Raw genomic sequence first — 22,388 nt, forward strand, 5'->3', positions numbered from 1 at the left:
CTCCCAAACAAATCAATTCTTCGCTGCACTTGGAGTGTTAAAGTGTTACAGTGAAAGGCTGCAGCTCGTACTGCTACCAAACTCACTGGCGGTTGTTAACGTCCCCCGTCCACTCTTGTGCTATAAAGGTTGCTCCAGATCCTCAGGCCTCGTCAGCAATGTGTGTGTGTGTGTGTGTTTGTGTGTGTGTGTGTGTGTGTGTGTGTGTGTGTGTGTGTGTGTGTGTGTGCGCGCGTGCGCGTGTGCCCTTGTGCGTGTTGTATATATGTCTGTGTGTGTGTGTGTGTCTGTGCACGTGCGCGTGTGTGTGTGCGTGTTGTGTGTGTGTGTGTGTGTGTGTGTGTGTGTGTGTGCGCGCGCGCGCTTGCGTGTGCCCTTGTGCGTGTTGTGTATATGTGTGTGTGTGTGTGTGTGTGTGTGTGTGTGTGTGTGTGTGTGCGCGCACATGTGTGTGTGTCTCAGTAACTCAGGAGGAGATGAGAGCAGACGTGGAGGAGATGAAGAGAGCAGACAGAGCTGTGTGTTTCAGCAGGCTTCCCCCCAGCAACCCCGCGGGTCAGACGCGAGGCCTTGTCTCCATTAGTTTTCCTGACATGACTCCCCTGCCCTCTGCTCCCGCTCTCCTCGCCTCTGCCTTATTAACTTCTCCTCCCTTCCTTCCCCTCTCTCTCAGCGTGTGTCTCTGGCTCTCTCTTTATCCCTCTCTCTTGCCTCTCTGCTGGCGGAGTAATGGAGAATGATGGATTGGGTGCTAGGAAGCGCCGGGAATGTTTGCTAACCTGATACACAGGGGCGTATTCTAACCCCCTTTTGTGCTCGGTATGGAGGACATGAGAGATCCCCCAAACGGCCTCTGCGTGGAGAAGAGCTTTGTGTGTTTGTCTAGCTAAGCACTTGCTAGAGAGCGGTTCTAAACGTCTGCACCTCAGCCCACTAAGTATGTCCTCAGCCACTGGCAGACGATTGATCCAAGGGCTCTCTTCCTCCTTCCCTCTCTCTCTCCGTGCGCCATTTAAAGAAAATGTCCTCTTTAAAAAACGTCTCTGACGGCTCATTTAGACGGCAGCGTTATTTCTGCAGAGATTAACTCGTTTTCGCGCGTAGCGATTAGGAATGGGGAAAATGGCGTCTCTCTCTCTCGCTCTCTCTCTCTCTCTCTCTCTCTCTCTCTCTCTCTCTCTCTCTCTCTATATCTTCAACAGCAGCTGGCCCCTCTCCATCTTGCAGTCGTAGAATGCTAATTGCTAACCACCCTCAGGAGGAGCTTAGTAGCGGTCACACTTTTGAACTGGATCCTCTTCTAAGGGGCTGGGTGTTGATTGCATCAGTGTGTCTACCGGACAGCTTGTTTCCTGAGGGGGGGCAGCATTTGAAACCTAACCCTCAGGCACTTTAAGAGCACATAGGGGGGCGGGGTGGGGGGTGCTGCTGCTATCTTTAGAGAAATGGCACACAAAAGCTTTTAAACGCTAGACTTCCCTCCCCCCCACCCCACCGACCGTCAGATAGGATTGCCACACAGCTCCTCTCACGGTGGAAAACAGTGTGTCAAATGAACTGTCGACCGGGGTGGTTCACTAAAATCGATGGTCGTGTCGTCCATATTGTGTTTGTTTGGAGAGTGGCCAAAGTAGAGAAGCGTGTCTGTCTATTTAACTTCCATCCCCATCCGTTCGGTGTCCTGTTTTGACCTCCGGTGTGCTTCATGTGCACGAGCGCTCGGCTATTTTTTCTGAGCAAACTATGAGGCTTGAGAGAAGCCTGGTTTAGAGTCACACTGTATGGACTTGAGGTGATTTGAGAAGAAATGTCGGGGAGTTTTGGAACGGCTATTTCCAACCGCGAGAAGGAATGCCGTTTGTCAACCGTTGACGAGTCCTAATAAGTACATCGCTATTCATACCCAGCGTAACAGTAGCCCGCTTTGATCGTCGTCACATGAAGAGAACAGAAGACGCGGGCCTGTAATAACAGACCATGTGGCGTGTAAACATGACAGAGAAATGCAGGAGGTGATGGATGATGTCGATTTCTGCCGATGTTGATAGAGAGACTTTTCTCTGTCGCCTCTCCCTGCCTTCGGGCTTAAGCTTCACAAAGAAACTTTCTGCACACAAAAAGCATTTGATTTAGAATCCATGTTCCCGCTGAAAATGGAAGAAAAAAAAACTCTTTATTTGCCTTACACAGGTGGCCCTCTTAGTCAGCGTCCTGAGGCCAAACCCCCCGCCGCCAACGACTCTAAGTGAACGGACATAGACGTATATCTGTGAAAAGCACTCGGAAGAAACATGATCTCCCAGATTTTTTTTTTATCCCTATCCGTTCACGGGTTTCTGAGCTGCAAATGGCTGCCCGTGTCAAAACATTTGGGCAAAGGCAGGACGAATGGATGAGCCTGTCAACCCCCCGATTGTTGCTTGGCTTTAGGGGCGGGCATGCAGGCCAGGAAAGAAAAACATGCAGGCGCTTTCAGTTCAGTCATGCCACTTGGGACACGATGAAGGATTTCTCATTCAGCTGTTTCCCTTCCATTGAGAAGTAATCAGTGAGTCGCTGAAAGAGAGTATTCTATCCACTTAGTGACATGCAGGCTCGTTGCAGGTTCACGCTTGAGACCGAGGCAGTAAAAATCTACCTTTGTTTACATTTCAGAGTACTTCCCCCCCCCCCTAACAAAAACAAACATACCCCACAAACGCATATCTGCTGAGACTTGGAAGCTAGATGGTGATGGTTCTCTCTTTCTCTGTCTCTCTCTCTCTTCCTCTCTCTCTCTCTCTCTCTCTCTCCCTCCCTCTCTCTCTCTCTCTCTCTCTCTCTCTCTCTCCCTCCCTCTCCCTCTCTCTGTCCTGCTCCCCCTCCCTCTTTCTCCACGGGCTTGTAAACCAGCTGGCAGTCCTAATAGAGGATGCTTTCCTGCAGGGCCACAAAGCAGCATTGTTAGGATTGTTAGGAGGCATTATATGCGAGGCCCGAATAAAGCCGACACAGGCGACGAAGAATTAGGGCCCACACTGAGCCTCTGCGGTGCCCCCGTCGAGAGCCTCTGAAAGGCTTCTGGAAGGTATCGGAGACGGATGGGGAGGGGAAAGGGGAAAAGGGAAGCTGTGCTGCTGCTGCTGCTCCTGTCCCCCTCTCTCCTCAGCGCCACGGTAGGGAGGGGGGGGGGGGGGGGGGAGCGGGAGCTGGGGGCCCCTTTTATTAGAAGTGGCAGGCGTTGTCTCCAGTCATCTAGATAATTGCGGCGCTGCGTCCGCTCCTGTAATCAATCCGGACAGCTGCCGCCGCCGCTGCTGCCGTTCGAGTCCAGCGGGCAAGAGCGTGTCTCGCTAATTAATGGAATGATAAGGCTAGTGCATGCCGGGGCCCACACAAATAACTCCTGTGGTGGTGTGGGGGGGTGTGGGGGGAGAGAGAGAGTGTGTGGTGATTGGGAGGTAGTTCTTTGCGAAATTCATCCTTGAAGTTCATAGTATCTTACCTCAACCCGCCCCCCCTCGTCATCCATCGGGGTTGCCTGTCTGTCCGCTGAGTGCTCAGGGCCACGGGGGCTGTTCGCGGAGGTCAGGGGGTCCAAGGTGGTGAAAGGCTTTCTGGCTGACAGGGTGGGCTGGGTGTCAACGCGGGGGCCATTAGACTTGAGCTTTGTGTTGAAAACCGATTCCCCCAAGATGTCCGCCCGCCGCAGCGCTTCCTTCTTCTTTCTTTCACGAAAAGCCTCGGTAGAGAGCTGACCTTTCTCCACCTCAGGGTTCCTCTCTCGCGAAGCGGAGAGAGAGAGAGAGAGAGAGAGAGAGGGAGACGGTCACGCCAAAAACACAAGGGGGCAGGAGGAAGCCTGCAGGGAGTAGGAGGTGGGGGGGGGGGGGTGTAGACCCATGAAAGGTTAGTCACAATAGTCTGGTGTCTACCATGACCGGTTGCAGAGCAGACCTTGCTTTGACCATGATGTTGGAGGCCAGTCAGCGGGCATCCATACGTACTTACAGTATGGCTGCTGATCTGAATGGACACCCCCCCCCCGCAACCCCCCCCCCCCCCTCCTCTTCCACAACAATGGCATGTGCTATGAGATAGACGGTGGCATATGCCTCCTGCTCCATATGGTCGGGGTTTGACTCTTGAGCCTCGCATGCGGAAAACACTGATTCATAGCTAGCAACCCGGGGGCTTGCCAGCCTCTCAGAAATGAACATTAGGTTCTCCCGTCGAATGTCTGCCTGGGCTTTGACAGTCAACGTGTTAGAGCTTAACACCCCATCCCACTCTGCCGCCGTCAAGTCCCTTTTGTCAGCCGCGATGGAAAGGAGTCATTGAAACACGCCAGCTGTCCCCACTTTTGGAGCGATCTTGGCTCGCCTCTCCCTGTCCGTTTTCCATTAACGTCTCCCCGTGATTTGCACAAGCGTCGCTTTGGCCCAATCCCTTCGAAAAAACGAGATTGGAGAGATGCTCAAGGCCGATTAAATCGTGTGGAAGGCCTGTAGCTGACGGAGTTGTGATTTTGATGATTAACATAGGGAGACAATTCGAGGACTGTTCAGACCCTTCAAAATCATAGCTGAGATGAAATCACTTCCTGAACCTCTCTCGCGTTGCTTCTTTCGCACGAAACACCGTTCCTCCCTCGCAGCGACGAGGAGTTGGATTCGCAAGACTTGTCTTGTGGGAGTCTTGGGTTTTTGGCGCTCGCAGACAGACGTGAGCTGGAAATGTTTTCTGAAAAAACAGACCCTTGTGAATTCCACTACTGAGAACAGGAGCGTTTCCCGTCCGCCTGAGCCAAGCTGGGCAGGGGGATCAAGGCGGAGTGCGTCAACGGTACGCCTTTTTTGCGTCCTTCAACTTCTGTCAGCCGACTCCTCACCTTCTGTGTTTAGTTTTCGTGTGTGTGTGTGTGTGTGTGTGTGTGTGTGTACACGTGTGCGTGTGTGTGTGTGTAGGAGAGGGAGAGAGAGTCGTCCCTGACTGTTTGTCCTCTGGCAAAGCGGCGGTGTGAAAGGAAACGCAGCGTTTGCCTTGTAAATGAGAAGGCCCGGTGGTGAGGCTCTGCTCCCCGCGCCAGGCCATCACGGCCGCCGGTCACAGGCCCACATTTCCATACCCTTACGTCTCATCTCCAAACACCATTTGCATACAGGTTCTATTTATTTCCCTCCTCTGTTGAGTGTTTGTATATACTGGCAGCGGTGTTCCAGGTACATTCATATACACAACTCCCTCCTTTGCATACACAGCACGCGTCTGCTGATGGTTTTGTCAGACGCAGAGATAGAAACAACTAGAGAGCGTTGAATACATCTGCGGTCCGAAGGGATGTCGGGGTTGTTGATATGCAGGTGGCCGAGTGCGCATGAAGTCGACGGTGAACAGAAGTGATGCGTTCCTCTGGAAAAGCATTCTGGGTTTCGGGTAACCACCTAGCTTTCAGATGCAAAAATCATCATTCGGTACTATTATTATTATTATTATGGTACACTCCCAGTAGAATGGTTTCTGAATCTCAATGGTTATAGGTTGATTGTTTTTATTGAATTTCTACCCCCCCCCCCCTCCCCCCCGTCCTGTCTTGTTTATGTGGCTGTGTCATGCAAAAGCTGCATGTCTTACATAGAAAACAACAAAGCCTCATCGGATATCATATAAGCCTCATATTATTATTATTATTATTATTATCCCTTATTGTTTTAGTGACAAGTGATCAATCTCTTGTTGTCGTCGTGGGGCTGTGCGGAGAACTCGAGAATTGACCACTCATGTCTTTTATGGACGGGCCCTCGTTGCTGCCTACTCGAGCCATCTGCCCCTGCTCTCACCCCACCCTCCACCCTCCCTCCCCCGGTGCTGTCCTATCGGCTGGATGGATGGACGGAGAGGAGGGAAGCGGCCAGCTCTCCAGATGTTCCAGCGGGACACACGGGGGTCAGAGGTGAAGGATATCCGAGGCGCGGGACAGCTGTGGAGCGACACGCGCTGAGCGTTCGCTGAAGTCCCTCGGTCGACACATCAGTCACCGAGGGGGGGTGGGGGGGGGTGACTGGTGTCCGTCTGGCGTCCCTCCCTCTCTTCTCCCATCCCTCCACTCTGTGCCAGACGAGGCACGTGTGCACAGGACAGGAGGAGGGCGGGGGGGGTGGCTAAACCCCCTGAGTAAGCACAAAGGCTACAGGAACAACTCAGAAAAGATCAATAGTGAGCTGGGAGATGTCATCTGGTGAACAGTGATGCCAACACCCCCCCAGGGAGTGTCTCTGTGTCCTGGGTGGCAGCCACCGGGCCCTACGGGAGCCTCACCGTGTCCTCGGGGGGGCCGTCCTGCCGCCTGGCTCTCCCCATCTGTTCCGTGTTTCAGCCGCGCGTTCCACGCCATGTGTTTTCCGGCCCCCTCGTCTAATGATTTGATTTGAACGACTACTACTACGAGGGGTGATTAGGCCGGGGGGAGTTGGGCCGGGCTCACCACAGCAGGGTACGGGGAGGGGACGACGACGATGACATCCAGTCGAGAGAGAGAGAGAGAGAGCATTTGCGTCCTTCCGAGAAGAGGATTTACTACAGAGAATCTTGACAGTCATGATTAACTGCGGAACTACACTTGACACACTTGACAAGTCGTTAGATGCGGCGGTGAGGGGAGAGAGAGCTGTTAACTGCTTTGGCCGGCGGGGGTGGGGTGGGGTGGGGTGGGGGGGGGGCAATGAAGTGTTCTTGTTACAGTATCAAAACACATCAGAGAGGAGTTTTTTTAGTCGCTCGGGTATTGTGTTTGTTTACCCTCGGAATCCGGGGGTCGAAATCGAAAAAAGGCAATCAGAAGGTTTGAACTGGATTCTCCGAAATAACAAAGACAACGTTTTTCGGTCATTGATTTTCGTCGGTCATGGCTTCGTCTTGTTTGTTTTTTGGTTTCTTTTGTTTGTGCGTTTGCGTGGCGGTACATAAACAGTTGTGGATAAATGACAGTGCCATCTCTGGATTGACATGCACGGTACTGACAGGAACACAGACGCGAACAGACGGCAGACCAGATGTTCCCCATCAGTTCGGAGGCAGACCTCAGAGTAATGGTGTTATGTCACCGACTTCCTTCTGCCATGATGATTATTATTTAATTATTATTTTTGTCGGATTCCATTCAGATTCTGGTACTCTTCGACAGAGTCCATGGCAAAGGCATTGTGTTTGTGCGAAGTGTGTGTGTGTGTGTGTGTGTGTGTGTGTGTGTGCGCGTGTGTCTGGACTGGTGTGTGTGTCCATGTGTCTGGACTGGCGTGTGTGTGTGCGTGTGTGTGTGTGTGTGTGTGTGTCCGTGTGTGCGTGTGCGTGTGTGTGTGTGTGGGTGTCTCTGGACTGGCGTGTGTGTGTGTGTGCGTGTGTGTGTATGTGTGTGTCTGGACTGGTGTGTGTGTGTGTGTGTGTGTGTGTGCGTGTGTGTGTGTGTGTGTGTGTGTGTGTGTCGTGTCTGGACAGGCCCCTGGGCCAATGGACATGTTTTAATGAGGAAGCGTCTCAGCTGATCCCTCTCTCTGCTCCCTGCCTCCATTACGGCCCATTAGCATCATCATTAAGATAACTCACAGCTCATTGTGCCCTCTCTCTCTCTCTCTCTCTCTCTGCGTTACAGCCCCCGCGTCCTAGAGCGCCGAGGCTCCGGCAGGCAGCAACATTCTCCCTCCACAATTGTGTCTAGGAGAAGGGGGTTACCAAGGCAACCTCGGTGAAGGGCGACACTCACGACAGAGGGTATTTGCCTCTCTCCGAGAGAGACGGGGCCCCCAGACACGAAATCCCTATTCCAGACCTTCACATAAAGCCGGATATATACACTCAGACATTGAATTTGTGAGGGAAAATCGTGACAACCTTTTCCCCTCCCCCAATTCTCCTGGAAATGTGGAGTGAAGGGAGGAGGGAGGAGGGGGGGGGGTCGTGTTTAAAATCTCCAATAAGGTGTTTTATAGGCGTTTTTTTAATGGGTGTTAGAATCCTTCAAAGATGAAGCGGGGCTATAATAAGCAGCGCTGGGTATTCCATCAGGGCTCTGTGTTGAGTTGTGACTGGCTGGCTGGTGGCTGCTCTTGGTCATGTGCTGCTGGCTGGAGCCGCATGCCAACGGAGCGTTTTAATTGAGGCTCTAGTAAGCCGTCTTCTTGAACTCCGGCTGGATTAGAGGAGATGCTTAAAAAGGGCCGTTTTTCCCTTTGTCTGTCTCTCTCTCTCGCTCTCCTTCCATCTCTTCTCTCTCTCTCTCTCTCTCTCTCTCTCTCTCTGTCTCTCTCTGTCTCACTCTCCTTCCATCTCTTATCTCTCTGTCTCTCTCACTCTCTCTCTCTCACTCTCTCTCTCTCTCACTCTCCTTCCATCTCTTATCTCTCTCTCTCTCACTCCATCTCTTATCTCTCTCTCTTTCTCTGTCTCTCTCTCTCTGTCGGCTGCTCCTACCCTTTTTTCCACCAATCCGTTCATTTGCAAGTGATATTTTTGTGCTCCTCAGTGACTTTCCCCGCGCGCTGCTTTTGGTTATTCAGAAGCTCGGTTCCCTACGACGCCGACGCCGCTGACTGGGTTATTAGTGGCGCCCCTCACCGTGAATGTGTTAACGTAACCTCGTTCACCGAGATGAAAGCGGGAGCGAGATACGGTCAAACACGCTGTTTACCACCAGCGCTTTGTGATTTATCTCTAATTCAAGGGTTGAGATTTTTCTACTTTGCTGTTGCTTTAGTTATTTAGTACGACATAGCACAGTCTAATTGTCCTCATTAAAATGCTATGCTCTTAGCACCGAACACGACGTTACAGCGCCCCACGCTCGTTATAAAAGCTACTTGTCTTCCGAAAGGACCCCCGCTGAATTCGCTCAGATGTGAAGTGCCTCAGTTCAAAAGTGCTGGGCTACAGCGTCGGAAACCACCACCCCCCCCCCACACACACACACACACACCCTCATGAAAGATCTGGGGGAGGTTAGACGTGGGAAAAGGCCATGATGGCGGGCCGTGATCCCTTCTCACAGCACAATTGAAACATAATTATTTCATGCCAGATTGTGTGCTCAGCAGAGCCCGGAATAGGGGCGGCATTTAACTTTAATTAGGTGTGATTTATTCATACTGACTGGATCGCTCACAGAAATTGGATCATCTGATTAAAGCCGAGCATGAAAATGACCTGATTAAACACTTTATAAAAACCAAGGGAGAGGGAGAAAAGGGGTAAAAGGCGTTGCAGATGAAACGGAGGTGCGGGGGGGGGGGGGGCGACGACGACGACAACAGGGAGAGAGACTGTATTAGATGTTATCTTTGTCCTCTGGTCTCCCATACAGAGTAGGGTACACATCCATAACAGTCCTAAACATTATCTAGAGCTCCTTCACCGCCAAGCAATGTTGACCCCTACCAAGAAATGTGTTGTGTGTATTCCGAAAAGGTAAAGCATTCTGAGTTCCTTCCCGTTTGGTATTCCCCTAACGCCGGCTCGTCTTGTGTCTCTCTCTCCGCAGGTGTGTCAACGAATGAGAGTCCCGAGTCGAAGACTTGCAGCTCGGCCAAAGTCTCGGGGCTCCAGCGTAGCCAGGAGCAGAGCAACGAGGTGTCCTTCGCCCCGCCCGTGCCCAGCCCCACCCCGGCCTCCCCGCCGACGGGCTCCCCGGCCCCCGCTGCCGCCGCGGCCCCCCCCCCTCCGCAGCCGCCCCCCGCCCGGGCGCGGCTCGCCTCCCCGCCCCCCCTCAGCGTCAAGAGAGAGTCGGCGCCCCCCCCTGTCCCCGTCCCCATCCCCATCCCCACCCCTCCCCTGCTGAGGGCCCACCCGCACCAGGAGCACCGGGTCCTGGCGTCCCCCCAGCACCACTCACACCCCCACGTACCCCCCCACGTGCCCCCCCACGCCAGGCCTCTGATCAGTCACCAGGTGCACCACCCACTGCAGTACAACAGCCTTCACGACATCAGGTACTGTACAGCATCTGTTCTGGACTCACTCCTCTGTCTAGTGTTCTAGACCCTGATATGATACAATATGTGATTCTAGACCCTGATATGATACAATATGTGATTCTAGACCCTGATATTAGGGATGCACGATATGCATTTTTTCCAACCGATACCGATAACCGATGTTTACCCGCTTCTCGTGGCCGATAACCGATATGATAACCGATAGGAGAACAGATATAATTTCACAGTTGATAACCTGTAGTTCATGCACACCTGAAGGTAAGAAAGGCTATGTAGTGAGCAAAGATTGATGATTTAATATTCCATAGTGATCTCACCAAATCTAACTTACATCACTATTGTTAACACAACAAAGAGAACACTTCTGACTCTTAATGTTGAAATCATTTAAGCCTCTTTCACACATAGTTCCCTGTAACTTCAATGGAATCCCAAGCTGTGCCGTCCAGCCATTTTCGCCGTTCACTCATGAGTCAAATGCCGGAAGATTCGCGTCTTGCTCCCTTTAACACATGTCGGCGTTTCCCTGGTTGCGAGATCTAAACTACTAGAACTGAAAGCGGCAGGTAACAGGCACGTAACATCCATATGCTGTATATATAAATAAATATATTTGACTACCAGCAAGACACCGGAGCACTCGTATCTATAACAAACGCGGAGATTGTATGAGCCCCGCGTCAGTCAGCCTTTCCGTAGAAATACACCGCTCCGTTATATATCTAACGTTACATGTTTTAAGGCTGATCTATGCATGATAGTGCTGCATTATGTTGATCTATTTATATCGATCTATTCTTGCAAATTCCTTATTACCAGTGGAAAGGGTGAAGGCTAAAACACTTTGAATGGAATAGATAGGACTTTCCGTTCAATGGAGGAAGCATGACACTCGCGAGTTCATCTCGCTTTTCCCCCCGTTGATGTATTAAACAATCTAAGCAATCTAATCAGAGCAGTTGTTATTATGTAATATTATTGATGGATGTGCCATTTTTGATGGAGAGCAGTGAGCGGATGACTGGATGTGAGCATGTATTTGACTAATGCCGATAGATTCGCGTCTTGCTCCGAAACCGGAGCTGTCGGCGCCGACAGGATTTTACAGCGTTCCTTCAAACTATCGTAATTCATGAACTATATGCCCAATCTAAAAAATTCAAACAGTTTCTGAAAGCAGAGAAGTTGCACTTTTTGAACAGTTGAACTTTTTTAGGCTTATTACGGTAGTTCACCGAACTTCTGCCGAACATGTATTGCAAATTGCAAACACACTATCTGCCTCAGAAACTGTCCACACCGGGGAAATGTCCACCAGAAAAATGTCCACACCGGGGAAGCCATGTTTCGCTCTCGTCTCTCCACTGCGTGGCTGTACGCAGGCGCAGCATCATGAGCGCGACAACCGGAATCTGAAATATTTCCGGCTTCATATTATCGGCTCTATATCGGCAAAAAATATATAAAACCGAAAAATATTTAATAACATTAATTTCCCAATATCGGGCCGATAAATATTGGCGCCGATAATATCGTGCATCCCTACCTGATATGATACAATATGTGATTCTAGACCCTGATATGATACAATATGTGATTCTAGACCCTGATATGATACAATATGTGACACGGTCTGGTCAAAAGGTCTGCATGTTGGCAGTTCTCGAGTCACGCAAATTATTAAAATGCTTTTCTTTCTTCTTTTTTTTTTATGTGTTTTCCGTTTTTTTTTTTTTATTATTACAAAAGTTGAAGTGAAAGTGTTGAAGAGTCCACTCGATATAACAAACAACAGTTTTAGGATCACTAAATACTTATCATTTGTGAATTGGATTCACTGTATCGTCTGCCGTAGGCTACTGGGTTAGTGATGCATGGCTTGTAAACAAACGTATGTTTTTGTTCAAAAGCAAGGACTGTGTGATCATTTAATTATGTGTAGTTATGTGTTTTTAGCATGTTGATGTTCTATCAGCATGTTGTGATGTGGTAAACATGCAGTTAGATGTTCATAGTGATGTACCTTTTTCGGGGCTAGCTGCTAGCAGCTGTTTTGCGTGTGTTTTGATTCAGAGCCAGTTTCTCCGGTATTTGGTTTGAGTCGTACCAACATTCAAATAAGCATATCTTCTTCAACTATTTTCAGATTTCAATATATGAAAAATAATTTGAAAGCTTACAATCTGCACTTTCATCTAGAAAACACAGAAAAATGAGCTTGCCCTACTTGAGGACTTTTTTACCAGACCGTGTCACATATGATATGGAACCATACAACACACTACGATACCTCGATTGTCTACTTATGTGCAATGGACTTCTTCTGGCACAGGACAAAATGTGTAGGGAATTTTCTGAATTCACACAAACGACTGACAATCACGACGTAAACACCGTCGCAAGTCACCTTCTGACAAGGTCTTCCTTCTTCCTGTGTCTCTCTCTCTCTCTCTCGCCACAGCCACAGTCACGGCAGCAACAGCAGCGGGCTCCCCAAACACCACCTGGCCCCCTCCCCCCACCTCAGCGGCCTCCCCTCCTCCTCCCCGGGCCTGCCTCTGTCCATCGCCAACCTCTCTACCTCGCACTATTCCCACCTACGACCTCCGGCCCACCGCCACCCGGCCATGTTCGCAGCCCCCGCCACACTGCCGCCACCTCCGACCTTACCCACCAACAGCCTTGTGGTCCCCGGGCACCCCGCTGGCACCCCCTACCCAGGTAACACCACCCTCCTCCCCCGCCCCCTGCCTCCAAGACACTACTGTGTAGAGATTAGAAGGGCCGTTCATGGGAAACGAGGTCATTGTTGAACACATTGCAGTCATCCTCTTATGTTTTCCTGGACAAGGCCCCATGTACTTGTGGCCAACTCTCTCACTTAATTAGAAATGAGGAAGAAAAAATTAAGATCGGCAGCTTTAGCTAATTCTTTAAAAATGTATACTGTAGCAAGCCATAACTATGTACAAACTATGTAATAACGTTGAATAATATCGAATCCATTCGTCACTGTAATGATAAAAAAGCGACGAATTCGACACGCCACTGTACAGTATACGTGTACAATACTTCCAATTATAGACTCAAGTAATGGGTCATTGAGCTATTTGGTAACCGATGAACGTCAACATGCCATGTTGCTGCATGATCCCGGTAACAAGCATTCAATTATGGTTTGATTATGTGGTAAGTGAACTCATTCATTACAATTTCACATGCAGTAGAGGGAGTGATGTATAAGCTGACTCTATTTAATAATCTCTTGACAAATTATAGGCCATTCTAGACCTAGAAGACCAGGTCTTCCTCAAAGCCTTTCTTTCACCATGGTACTAGAATCTGCTAAACAATAATAGTCTGCAGTTTCACGTCTCATGGCGCCCCATTGTTAGGTCTATTTTGGGAAGATGGCCTGATGAATCTCTTAAAGCGAGATGCCAGAGGATTCTCATGTCTTTGCTTTACTGCATGCAGTCATCATATTGTCTGTTATGTATATGATATATAACATGCTATATTTTGTTCTGTGTAATGTTAGCCTAATTGTGCCCTCCTATAAATGTGTTTCTATAGAAAGAGAAGTGACAGGATAGTTAACGTTTATTCTGAATTGATGCTATTTTAAATGTGTGTTTTAAACATTGATAGCAGCGTTAGTAGTTAGCATGATGTAGTGTCACGGTAGAGAGAGAGAGAGAGAGAGAGAGGGCTTATGGAGGGAGAGTCTCTGTGTTTTCTGCTTGAGATGACTCTTGGTTCTCTCTTGTCTTTAGATACCAGCCTGTTGATATCATTCAACCAACCAATCATGTATTGCCAGCCTCATTCGGGGATTCTGATTGGCACATTGTCACAGGCAACTCTCTTACCGCCACCAATGAGTCCTCACGTAGAAAACCCTCACAGCATGAGCTGGAGAAACAGAGAATGCCAGGTGACTATGTCTTTTTTCTCCTCTACCCTTCCGCTGTGAAGACTGACTGGCGTCCGTTGCCTCTTCTTCTGTTTTTTGTTTTTTTTTTCCCCCCCTTCGCTCTCCTTTCTTGCAGAGCATGACCTCCTGCGGCAGGAGCTGAACAACCGCTTCCTGGTTCAGAGTTCACAGCGCGGGGGCAGGGGGCCGCTGCCGCCTCCTCCGCCCTCCGCCGCCGCCTCCCCGCTGGCCCCCGTGTCGCACCTGAGGGCCTCCGAGTTTCACCAACACCAGCACATGCACCAGCACCAACACACCCACCAGCACACCTTCACGCCCTTCCCCGCCAGTCTGCCCCCGGCCGCCATCCATACTCCGCCCACCGCACCCCCCATGGTGCGTACCCCGGCCAGAAATGTGAGGATAAGTAAAGCTCCCCCATACACTACCGCGTCGACCCCCCCCAACACCTCCACCCCGCCAGACCAACCCTTCCCCTCACCCAGAGTCGCCAAACAACCCCCCCCCCCCCCACACTCCGTTCCTCAACTCCCTTCTGATCCCTCCCCTCGACATGCAGTATGCTACAGAAACCCCCCTGAGATGGATGGATAGGCAGGAAGAGGTGGTCCCTGGTCCTCTGCATACTGTTACGACACTGTATAAGACCCACTGTTGCAAGTTCAGTCCCCGCTGAAGACCAAGCTACAACACTGTCTCTGTGACGGACAATGTGTTTTCAATGAGATGAGGAGGGGGCAGGGTGAGGAGGGGGGACACCTCCACTACACCACCTCATGACGAGCCAGAAAGGATCTGGGCTGATGGGGCTGCCACCTCCCTCCTGTGTTCTCCACATGGTTCTACTGTCATCTTCTACGCTGACACCAGATCCTAACATCCAGACAACAGTACATAATAGGCTAGATGTTCTGCTTTAAGTCGGGCCACTTTAGAGAGCAGAGCCTCAAATGCATTTGCGATGCACAAAGTCTCCGCACACACCCCCTGCCGCCCGCCCCCCGCCCCCCCTCCTCCCAACACAAGGGAAAGCTTTTCCCTAAACCATTCGCCGTCAGAACGGTTTAATTTCAATTTATTCATCGTCTCTCTGAACACGACATATATTTTGCCGTTTGCAATTTTTGCCTTCGGGAACAAAGGGCGAAAAGCGATTTTGAAAGGGAGTGTTTTTTTGTTTTTTTACTGTTTTCATATGGATGCGTTTTAAATTGTTGTTTTTTTGGGAATGTTCTGATTTTCCACGCTCCGCGAGAGTCACAAAGGGCCGTGGAACAGATGTGTGGCGTGACTGGGTGACTCGATGCTCGCGAATTACAAAAACTCCAAAGCCTGTGGTTCCGCCGAATGACTTCATCAGTAGATGAAAGCGGGGGGGGGCGGGGGGGTGACGTCACCGCTGCTGTTTTGATAATGGATAATTGCTTCCGTGCTTTCACCGTCATCAGGCAGCCGGGGGGGGGGGGGGCGCAAACATTGGCAGCTCTAGATCGCGAGAGAGAGAAAGAAAAAAAACATGGCTCTGGAAAAGTTATGACTATTCATCCATCATTTGGAACGCCGCGCGGCAATCTCTGAAATACATTCAGACAGCTGTCCAATTTGTGCCCTTTCAGCATTAGTCTAATAGATATAATCCATCATGTCACGACCTCTGATTAAGAGGCTATGCGCGCCATTTAGAGGGCGCTTTTGTAGGGGGGGATCAAAGATTATCCCATCCTGTAGGTTTAGAAACCCCGGGTGGAAAAGACTTAGCCGTCTGCATCCTGTAGGGTACGGCATCTGATACAGCCTGGCCTTTGTTTAGATTGCTTCTCGGCCCAAAAAAGCATGTGCTGGGTTATCTCGTTCCCCCTGCCTGCCGATCTGTCCTTCTCCCTACATGGCCACGGAATTATTTATATGCACTCTTGTTTGAAGATGAAAAGAGCCGGCGTGATTTCCTCTCCTCGGCGAACGCCGCTGTTACGCATAGCGTTATGCTCTTGTGTCTCTCGCTGAGGGGATTTCCAGTACGACGGGCCAATGTGTTCTGTTTTCTATTTGAAACTGTGTTTTTTTGACTTAACCAATGTTGTTGTTTTTCTCTCTCTCTCTCTCTCTCTCTCTCTCTTTCTCTCCACCCCCCGCCCCACTCCCCTACCCCTCCAGTAACAATGCTTTCACTTCTATTTACTGCCTGTTTAAAGAGGCAGGAGTAATGTTGATGTTGTGGTTGTTCTTCTACTGTGTTGTCCTGAAGTGCAATGTGTGAGCGGGCGGCCCAGCTGTGCTCACTCTAGACGCTCCGTGTCATTCCGACTATGTAACAGCCCTCGGCTAATAGCTGTAATTAATGAAATTATGAATCCTCTGTATTTGTTTATTGTTCTACGCCCTCAAGCAGCTGGCTTGCCAAATGGCAACACTGAGTGTCTTCCACCCCCCCATACACAACCACCCACCCCCCCCCCCTCCTCTCTGTCTTTGGGAAAAGGAATATCCTTAATTGTTTAAAGATGAAATATCAAGCTTTAATTATCCAAAGCTGTTTACAATAAACCTCTGACAGGGCCCATGAATTACAAAGCACGAGTTTTATAGACAGCCATAAAGCGGCGACTATTACTCCCCCAGTGTAAGACATAAAACAGGCCCCAGCCTTCAGAAGGGGAGCGGACCCGTTTAATGAGCTCGGAAGCTGCCTCAGCCATTTCCAGTCAATAGGGTGCCTGTGTTTGATTCGGGCCAATTATCGCCGGCAAACACACCGCCGCTGTGGCCGTTTGTGAGGATGTGAACGACCCCTCTTCACAGGGGGAGGTCCCGGGACCCGACCCAGAAGCTCGGCGGCGACTTTGCGCACGAGACAAAACCGCCTCCCCTCTCCCGCCCATATCGCTGAGACCCACACACAGGAGACCCCCTCCCCCGCCTCCACAAACACACAGAGAAACACTGATTCATTCGCCAAGAAGGCTTTTGTAAAAACACTCGCAAAAAGTACCTGCAAATGGTTTGTGTATTTACGGAATAGGAATAGGTTGCTGTCGGTTGCAGTTAGCCCGCTTCGAAATAGAGGAGCACTATTGGCTTACATGCACACATACAATGTACCCCATTCATACATGGAAATACACACACACAAACACACACACACTCGCGCACACACACTCTATCTCTCTCTATAGTCTCACTACTGTCAAATGTCACATTTGTAAACTGCATTCCCATGCCTTGGCCTCATGATCAGACATTAAACTGTATTTGAGGCTCCAGTCTTTATGTTGAAAATCCAAACGCACTTATTCTATTAGACACAAGAGAATGCTTTCGCAAAAAGCTTTCGTCGCGCCAATAAAAGCTTTTAAAGTTATATCAGTCTCATGCTTAACTGTCCCAAATGAGCTTCCCTTCGATATAGTAGTCTAGCCAATTCAATTGTGCTCATAAAAGACACATTGTTCCTATAGCCACCACGTCTGATGTGTATGTCTCGCGTATGTCCTTCCTCCATTTTGGAGGCATTTCTGCCTAGCCTTACAGAAGATAGAGTATGTGTCTCATTAAGTGTACTTTTTTCCCGTGGCAGGGATCACGGTAAAACAACAACAAAAGAACTACTAACATACTGTACCAGTCAAAAGCAATTAGGTTCACTTTTCCTCGAATTTTCCAGCTAATCGAATCCATAACTCAATCTTCTCATGTCGTACCGGGGCCCTCGCAGAGTGAAAGCCCCCACACCCAAAGTATTGTACGCTCAATTGGAAAATCATGCTCCCCCTAATCTTGGCAGTCCACTCGATTGGTCATATTACAGTTGAGTTCACTCGGTCCTCTCCGCTTGCGCTCTGAGAGAAACCCCATGACCAGAGAGAAGCCTCAGTGTTTCCTTAGCCAGCTGCTGTCAAACCGAGGGGTGATGATCTGTTATATGAATGATGTCTAACATCCCCTCTCCTTTTTGTAATGTGACCGAATGGATGCAACGACGCAGGACTGTGTTGGTTTCCTTTGTGCTTTCTATCTGTGTGTTGTTCTGTGGTCACAGATGCAGTTTTGAAGTGTTTTGTTCCTCGGTTTTTTGCATCACTAACTTTGACATCTTTTTTGTCTTTTTTCTTCTTCTTCAGTTCGACAAGTATACCCCAAAACTGGACAATCCGTTCATTAGACATTCAAATGTAAGTAACCCCCCTGTTGACTCTGTTCATTTCTAGTTTTGGCACATTTTTCTATCAAATATTGATATACAGTCTATGAGTTCTGGATTGATTTGTGTGTGTGTTGTACACGTCCTGTATGATGTTTTAAGAGGTGGTCTCTCCTCCCCCTCCCCCTCCTCCTCCTCTCCAGTTCTTCCCCTCCTACCCCCCCACAATGCCAGGCATGCCTCCGCTGCTCCCCCACTCAGGACCCTTCAGCTCACTGCAAGGAGCCTTCCAGCCCAAGGTCAGCCCCCTGTACACACCTCCCCTCTGAGCACCCTGGAACACACACACACACACACACACACATACAGTCACACACACAGTTATTTACTCTCACACACAAATAAACCATACACACATGCACACATACCATATTCCCCAACAGACACACACACAAGCGCCGGCACGTGCGTACACACACACACACACACAGCAATTTACTCTCGTACATAAATAAACCATCTACACATACAAAAATACCATATTCCTCAACAGACACACACACACACCAGGGTTTCCGTTAGAAAAAATTGCCGCCGGACATCGTGTCCGGGAAGATTTCGATTTACCGGACAAACGTGATATATTCCGGTCATCATATTAAAATATAATAAAATTAAAAAAAATCTAAATCATATTTTTTTTTTTTTCAAATCTAATATAGCTGTTTGTCGCGGTGATTACTGTTGTGTAGCGGCCTATATATGCCATTTAATGTCTATTTCTCATCCGATACGATTAGATGCGCGCTATATAATATATAATAATATAACATGATTCGCATGCGCGCTATGCCATTATGTCCAGCGCTGAACGGGCGCCTCACTGGGAACTGAACAGACAGCATCGATCAATGAACGGACTCCACATTACGTTAACTGAAGTTTGTTAAATTGTTTGGGATTAATGTGAGTTTTCTATTTTCTCTTTCCAGTTTTACCCTTTTTTTATCAATAAAACAACGTCATTTCTATAACCAGGTCTCGCTGGTTGGGAAGGCATTTTGTTTAGCTGCCTGTCAAATCATACTTAATCGGACTCGGGAGTATGACAATGAGGAGAACATAACTGTTTATTGAGAAACAATAGGCAGGCTGGGATACGTATATAAAGAAATACCACAATGTCTAGATGTATAACATTTTATTGAACAGTGCAAGCATGTAGGCTTCTGGCGTGACATCGTACCCCTAACGTTCTTAGGGCTTGTTTGAAAAGCTTAGACTGAAAGTTAGTGCCCTGGTCAGATTGTATAACAAGAGGAAGACCGAATGTGGAAAAAAACGTTGTTAAAGCTTTCACCACTGAGCTGGCTGATATGTTACGCAACGGAACAGCTTCGGGAAAACGAGTAGCAGCGCACATAATAGTGAGCAAATACTGACTTCCACTTTTAGTCCTAGGCAAAGGTCCAACACAATCAATTATTACACGTTCAAATGGCTCCCCGATAGCAGGAATGGGATGCAATGGTGCGGGTGGAATGGATTGATTAGGCTTACCCGCCATCTGACAAGTATGGCAACAGCGGCAGTGCTTGGCAACATCCGCCTTCAGTCCGGGCCAAAAGAAATGTTTCAATATCAGCTGATAAGTTTTAGTTATACCTAAATGTCCTGACCACTGGCTCTCATGTGCTACAGATAACACCTGTTGTCTATAACCCACAGGCACAACCACTTGTTTTACAGTATTCCACTCACAAACATTTGCATTAGGAGGAGACCATTTACGCATTAATATCCCATCGTTAAGGAAATAAACTACGTTGCCCCCTATTTCAGATTCCTCACTAGCTGCATGTAAAAAACATTTGTTTAATGACTGATCAGCTACTTGAGCGACACGCAATCGCTCGCCGTTTACAGGCAGAGATAGGCTGTCAGTGAATGGTATGGTAGGACTCGGGGAGGATGGTAACTCTACCACTTTCTCCCTGGGAGAAGCTGAAACAATCGGGTTCTCATCCCTTTCAGAAAAGGCTTGCATAATCACACTATCACAGAGAGAAACATCGCTATCCTCCTCTCTGCCTCGACTCGATTGTGCACGAGTTATAGCGCACACCGGAAACAACCGCTGTTTCGCATAGGCAGCCTACACATTAGGAGTCATCATCATGCCGGTGTCAAATCATATCATAATAAAAGAAATACATAGCCTATATATTCGTCTTTTTTAAAATAGAAGGAATCAGAATGTGAACTTTAGCGAATTGTATTCAAATTGTGCTTAGAGGGAATTATTTTCACCGGACATTTATGTCCGAGTTTTCAATTTGTCGGACTTCAACAAATTTTACCGGACAAAGACCGGTAATTACCGGTTAACGGAAACCCTGACACACACACAGTCACAGACACCCAAAAACAAAAACACACACTCACTGCAACTTAGCATTCCACTCACCGCTTTGAAACCCAAGAAATGAGACTGGAATTAGGGTGCATGAATAGCACCAAAGCCTTACTTTACATTCTGTGTACATGGAGGCGGCGGGAGGGGGGGGCAGCTACATTCTGTGTACATGGAGGCGGCGGGAGGGGGGGGGCAGCTACATTGGGGAGTGAAAACAGGGCCTGATAAATCTGCTACTGCTTAAAAAAAAAGAGAGAAAAAAAAAGAATCTCAATAATGGACTATGCAAACACGCTCTGTAAGCTGACTGGGCTGGAGCCCTGCCTTTCCCTGCCGCTCAGTGCCTGTGTGAGATAAGCAGCCATGCGGCCTGTGTGTGTGTGTGTGTGTGTGTGTGTGTGTGTGACGATCCGGGGGCCGGGGCTCTTGGCGGACGCCCAGTGCCTCTGACCCATGTGTAAGCCCCCCAATCAAAGCTGTCCTAAATCCTCGGGCCTTATTTCCCCACAGCCTCTATTATGGGGAGGCCCTTTTGTGTAGCCGGCCGTGGGGAGGGGGGGCTCCAGATGGTTAGAGTCCAGTTAGCCCCCCCTCCCTCCATCCCCCGGGCCCCTAAAGCTCCCTGTGAGCAGCAAGAGGGTGTGGTGTGGTTCCCCGGGGTTAACAGGGCTATCAGGGTGACAGGGGGGGGGGGGGGAGGGGAGGGTGTGGGGGGGGAGGGGTGGTTGGCTCCTGGTCTCTGGGATGGATTAGTATAGTCTGGTCTACTGTAGGCACCCTGGTGGTGATATGTGGGATTGGTTGCTAGAAGTCTGTCCTAAACCTTTCTTGGTTTGGTACTGTGTGTGTGTGTGTGTGTGTGTGTGTGTGTGTGTGTGTGTGTGTGTGTGTGTGTTATTCGGGGAGGGGGGGGTTAGGGCTCTTAAAAGCGCTATGCTTTGACGTCACATCCAGTACTGCAGAGTGAGCGACAGTGTAGCTGATGGTACACGGTACATGTCTAGCTGGAGGGTTCCTGTAGTGAAGGATCAATGCTGCGTGTTTCCACGGAAATGTTGTCCTTTGGTGTGCCTTTGTTCCATACAGTACAGAGCCCGAGCTTTCATCGTCTGCTTTTGTAACCATCTCTTATCTGTGTCCCTCTCTCTCTCTCCATCTGTCCTCCATATCCCCCCCCCTCTCTCTCTCTGTCTCTCCATCCCCCCTCTCTTGTATTTTCATCTCCCCTGGTTCCTACAGGCCTCCAATCCCATCGACGTGTCCTCTCGTCAAGGCGGCGTACCTCACACACTCCTACAGAAGGACCCACGGGTACGTAAGCCTCCGGCGCCGCTCTGCGTTCTACCTGCGCCGGCGGCCTCAACGCACACACACACACACACACACACATGTACGTACATACACACACACACCACATCACATGCTTCAACGCCTCACAAATATTATACGCCACGCTTCACCGCGACAACGTTGCCGCCTTGTATTTGACGATTATTTTTCTTTGTTGTTTTCTCGACGTTATAGGTAAATGATCCTTTCAGGACGTCAGTCAGAGTAAGAGATGTATTTTTTCTTTAAAAAAAAATATTCGTTCTCTCTCTACACTTTGATGTTCTCAAATTGACCGTTTTTTTGTTTCTAGCGCTTGGAGGGTCTTTGGGGCTAACTGTAGCGTCGCTCTCTGTCTCTCTCCTGTTTCAGAAACCTGGCAAATGGTGCGCGGTGCACGTCCAGATTGCCTGGCAGATCTACCACCATCAGCAGAAGATGAAGGTGAGCCAGCCGGGGTTCTCGACTGCTGCGTGTTGGGTGGTAACACAGGAGCGGAGGTCGGAGCGAGGGAGGGAGGGAGGGATGGGGAGAGAGGGGGAGAGGGAGAGAGAGAGAGAAAAAATAAAATAATCCCCTTCCCTTTCCCAAGGATTACCTCTCTGG

General features: G+C 49.3%; 1 protein-coding gene across 1 annotated transcript in view; it reads left to right on the top strand.

The window, feature by feature from the left end:
- fbrsl1 (fibrosin-like 1) overlaps nucleotides 1-22,388 on the top strand; it is a 64,693-nt gene that overhangs the window by 34,799 nt on the left and 7,506 nt on the right. Inside the window, 9 exon segments of the mRNA XM_080532402.1 lie at nucleotides 9,509-9,731; nucleotides 9,734-9,956; nucleotides 12,430-12,683; nucleotides 14,015-14,295; nucleotides 18,018-18,068; nucleotides 18,241-18,336; nucleotides 21,693-21,764; nucleotides 21,978-22,007; nucleotides 22,155-22,226. Of these exon segments, the coding sequence (XP_080388528.1) occupies nucleotides 9,521-9,731; nucleotides 9,734-9,956; nucleotides 12,430-12,683; nucleotides 14,015-14,295; nucleotides 18,018-18,068; nucleotides 18,241-18,336; nucleotides 21,693-21,764; nucleotides 21,978-22,007; nucleotides 22,155-22,226 (1,290 nt within the window). The 5' untranslated portion in view covers nucleotides 9,509-9,520.

Source organism: Nansenia antarctica (genome assembly GCF_963989245.1).
Source record: "Nansenia antarctica genome assembly, chromosome: 5".
NCBI lineage: Eukaryota > Metazoa > Chordata > Actinopteri > Argentiniformes > Microstomatidae > Nansenia > Nansenia antarctica.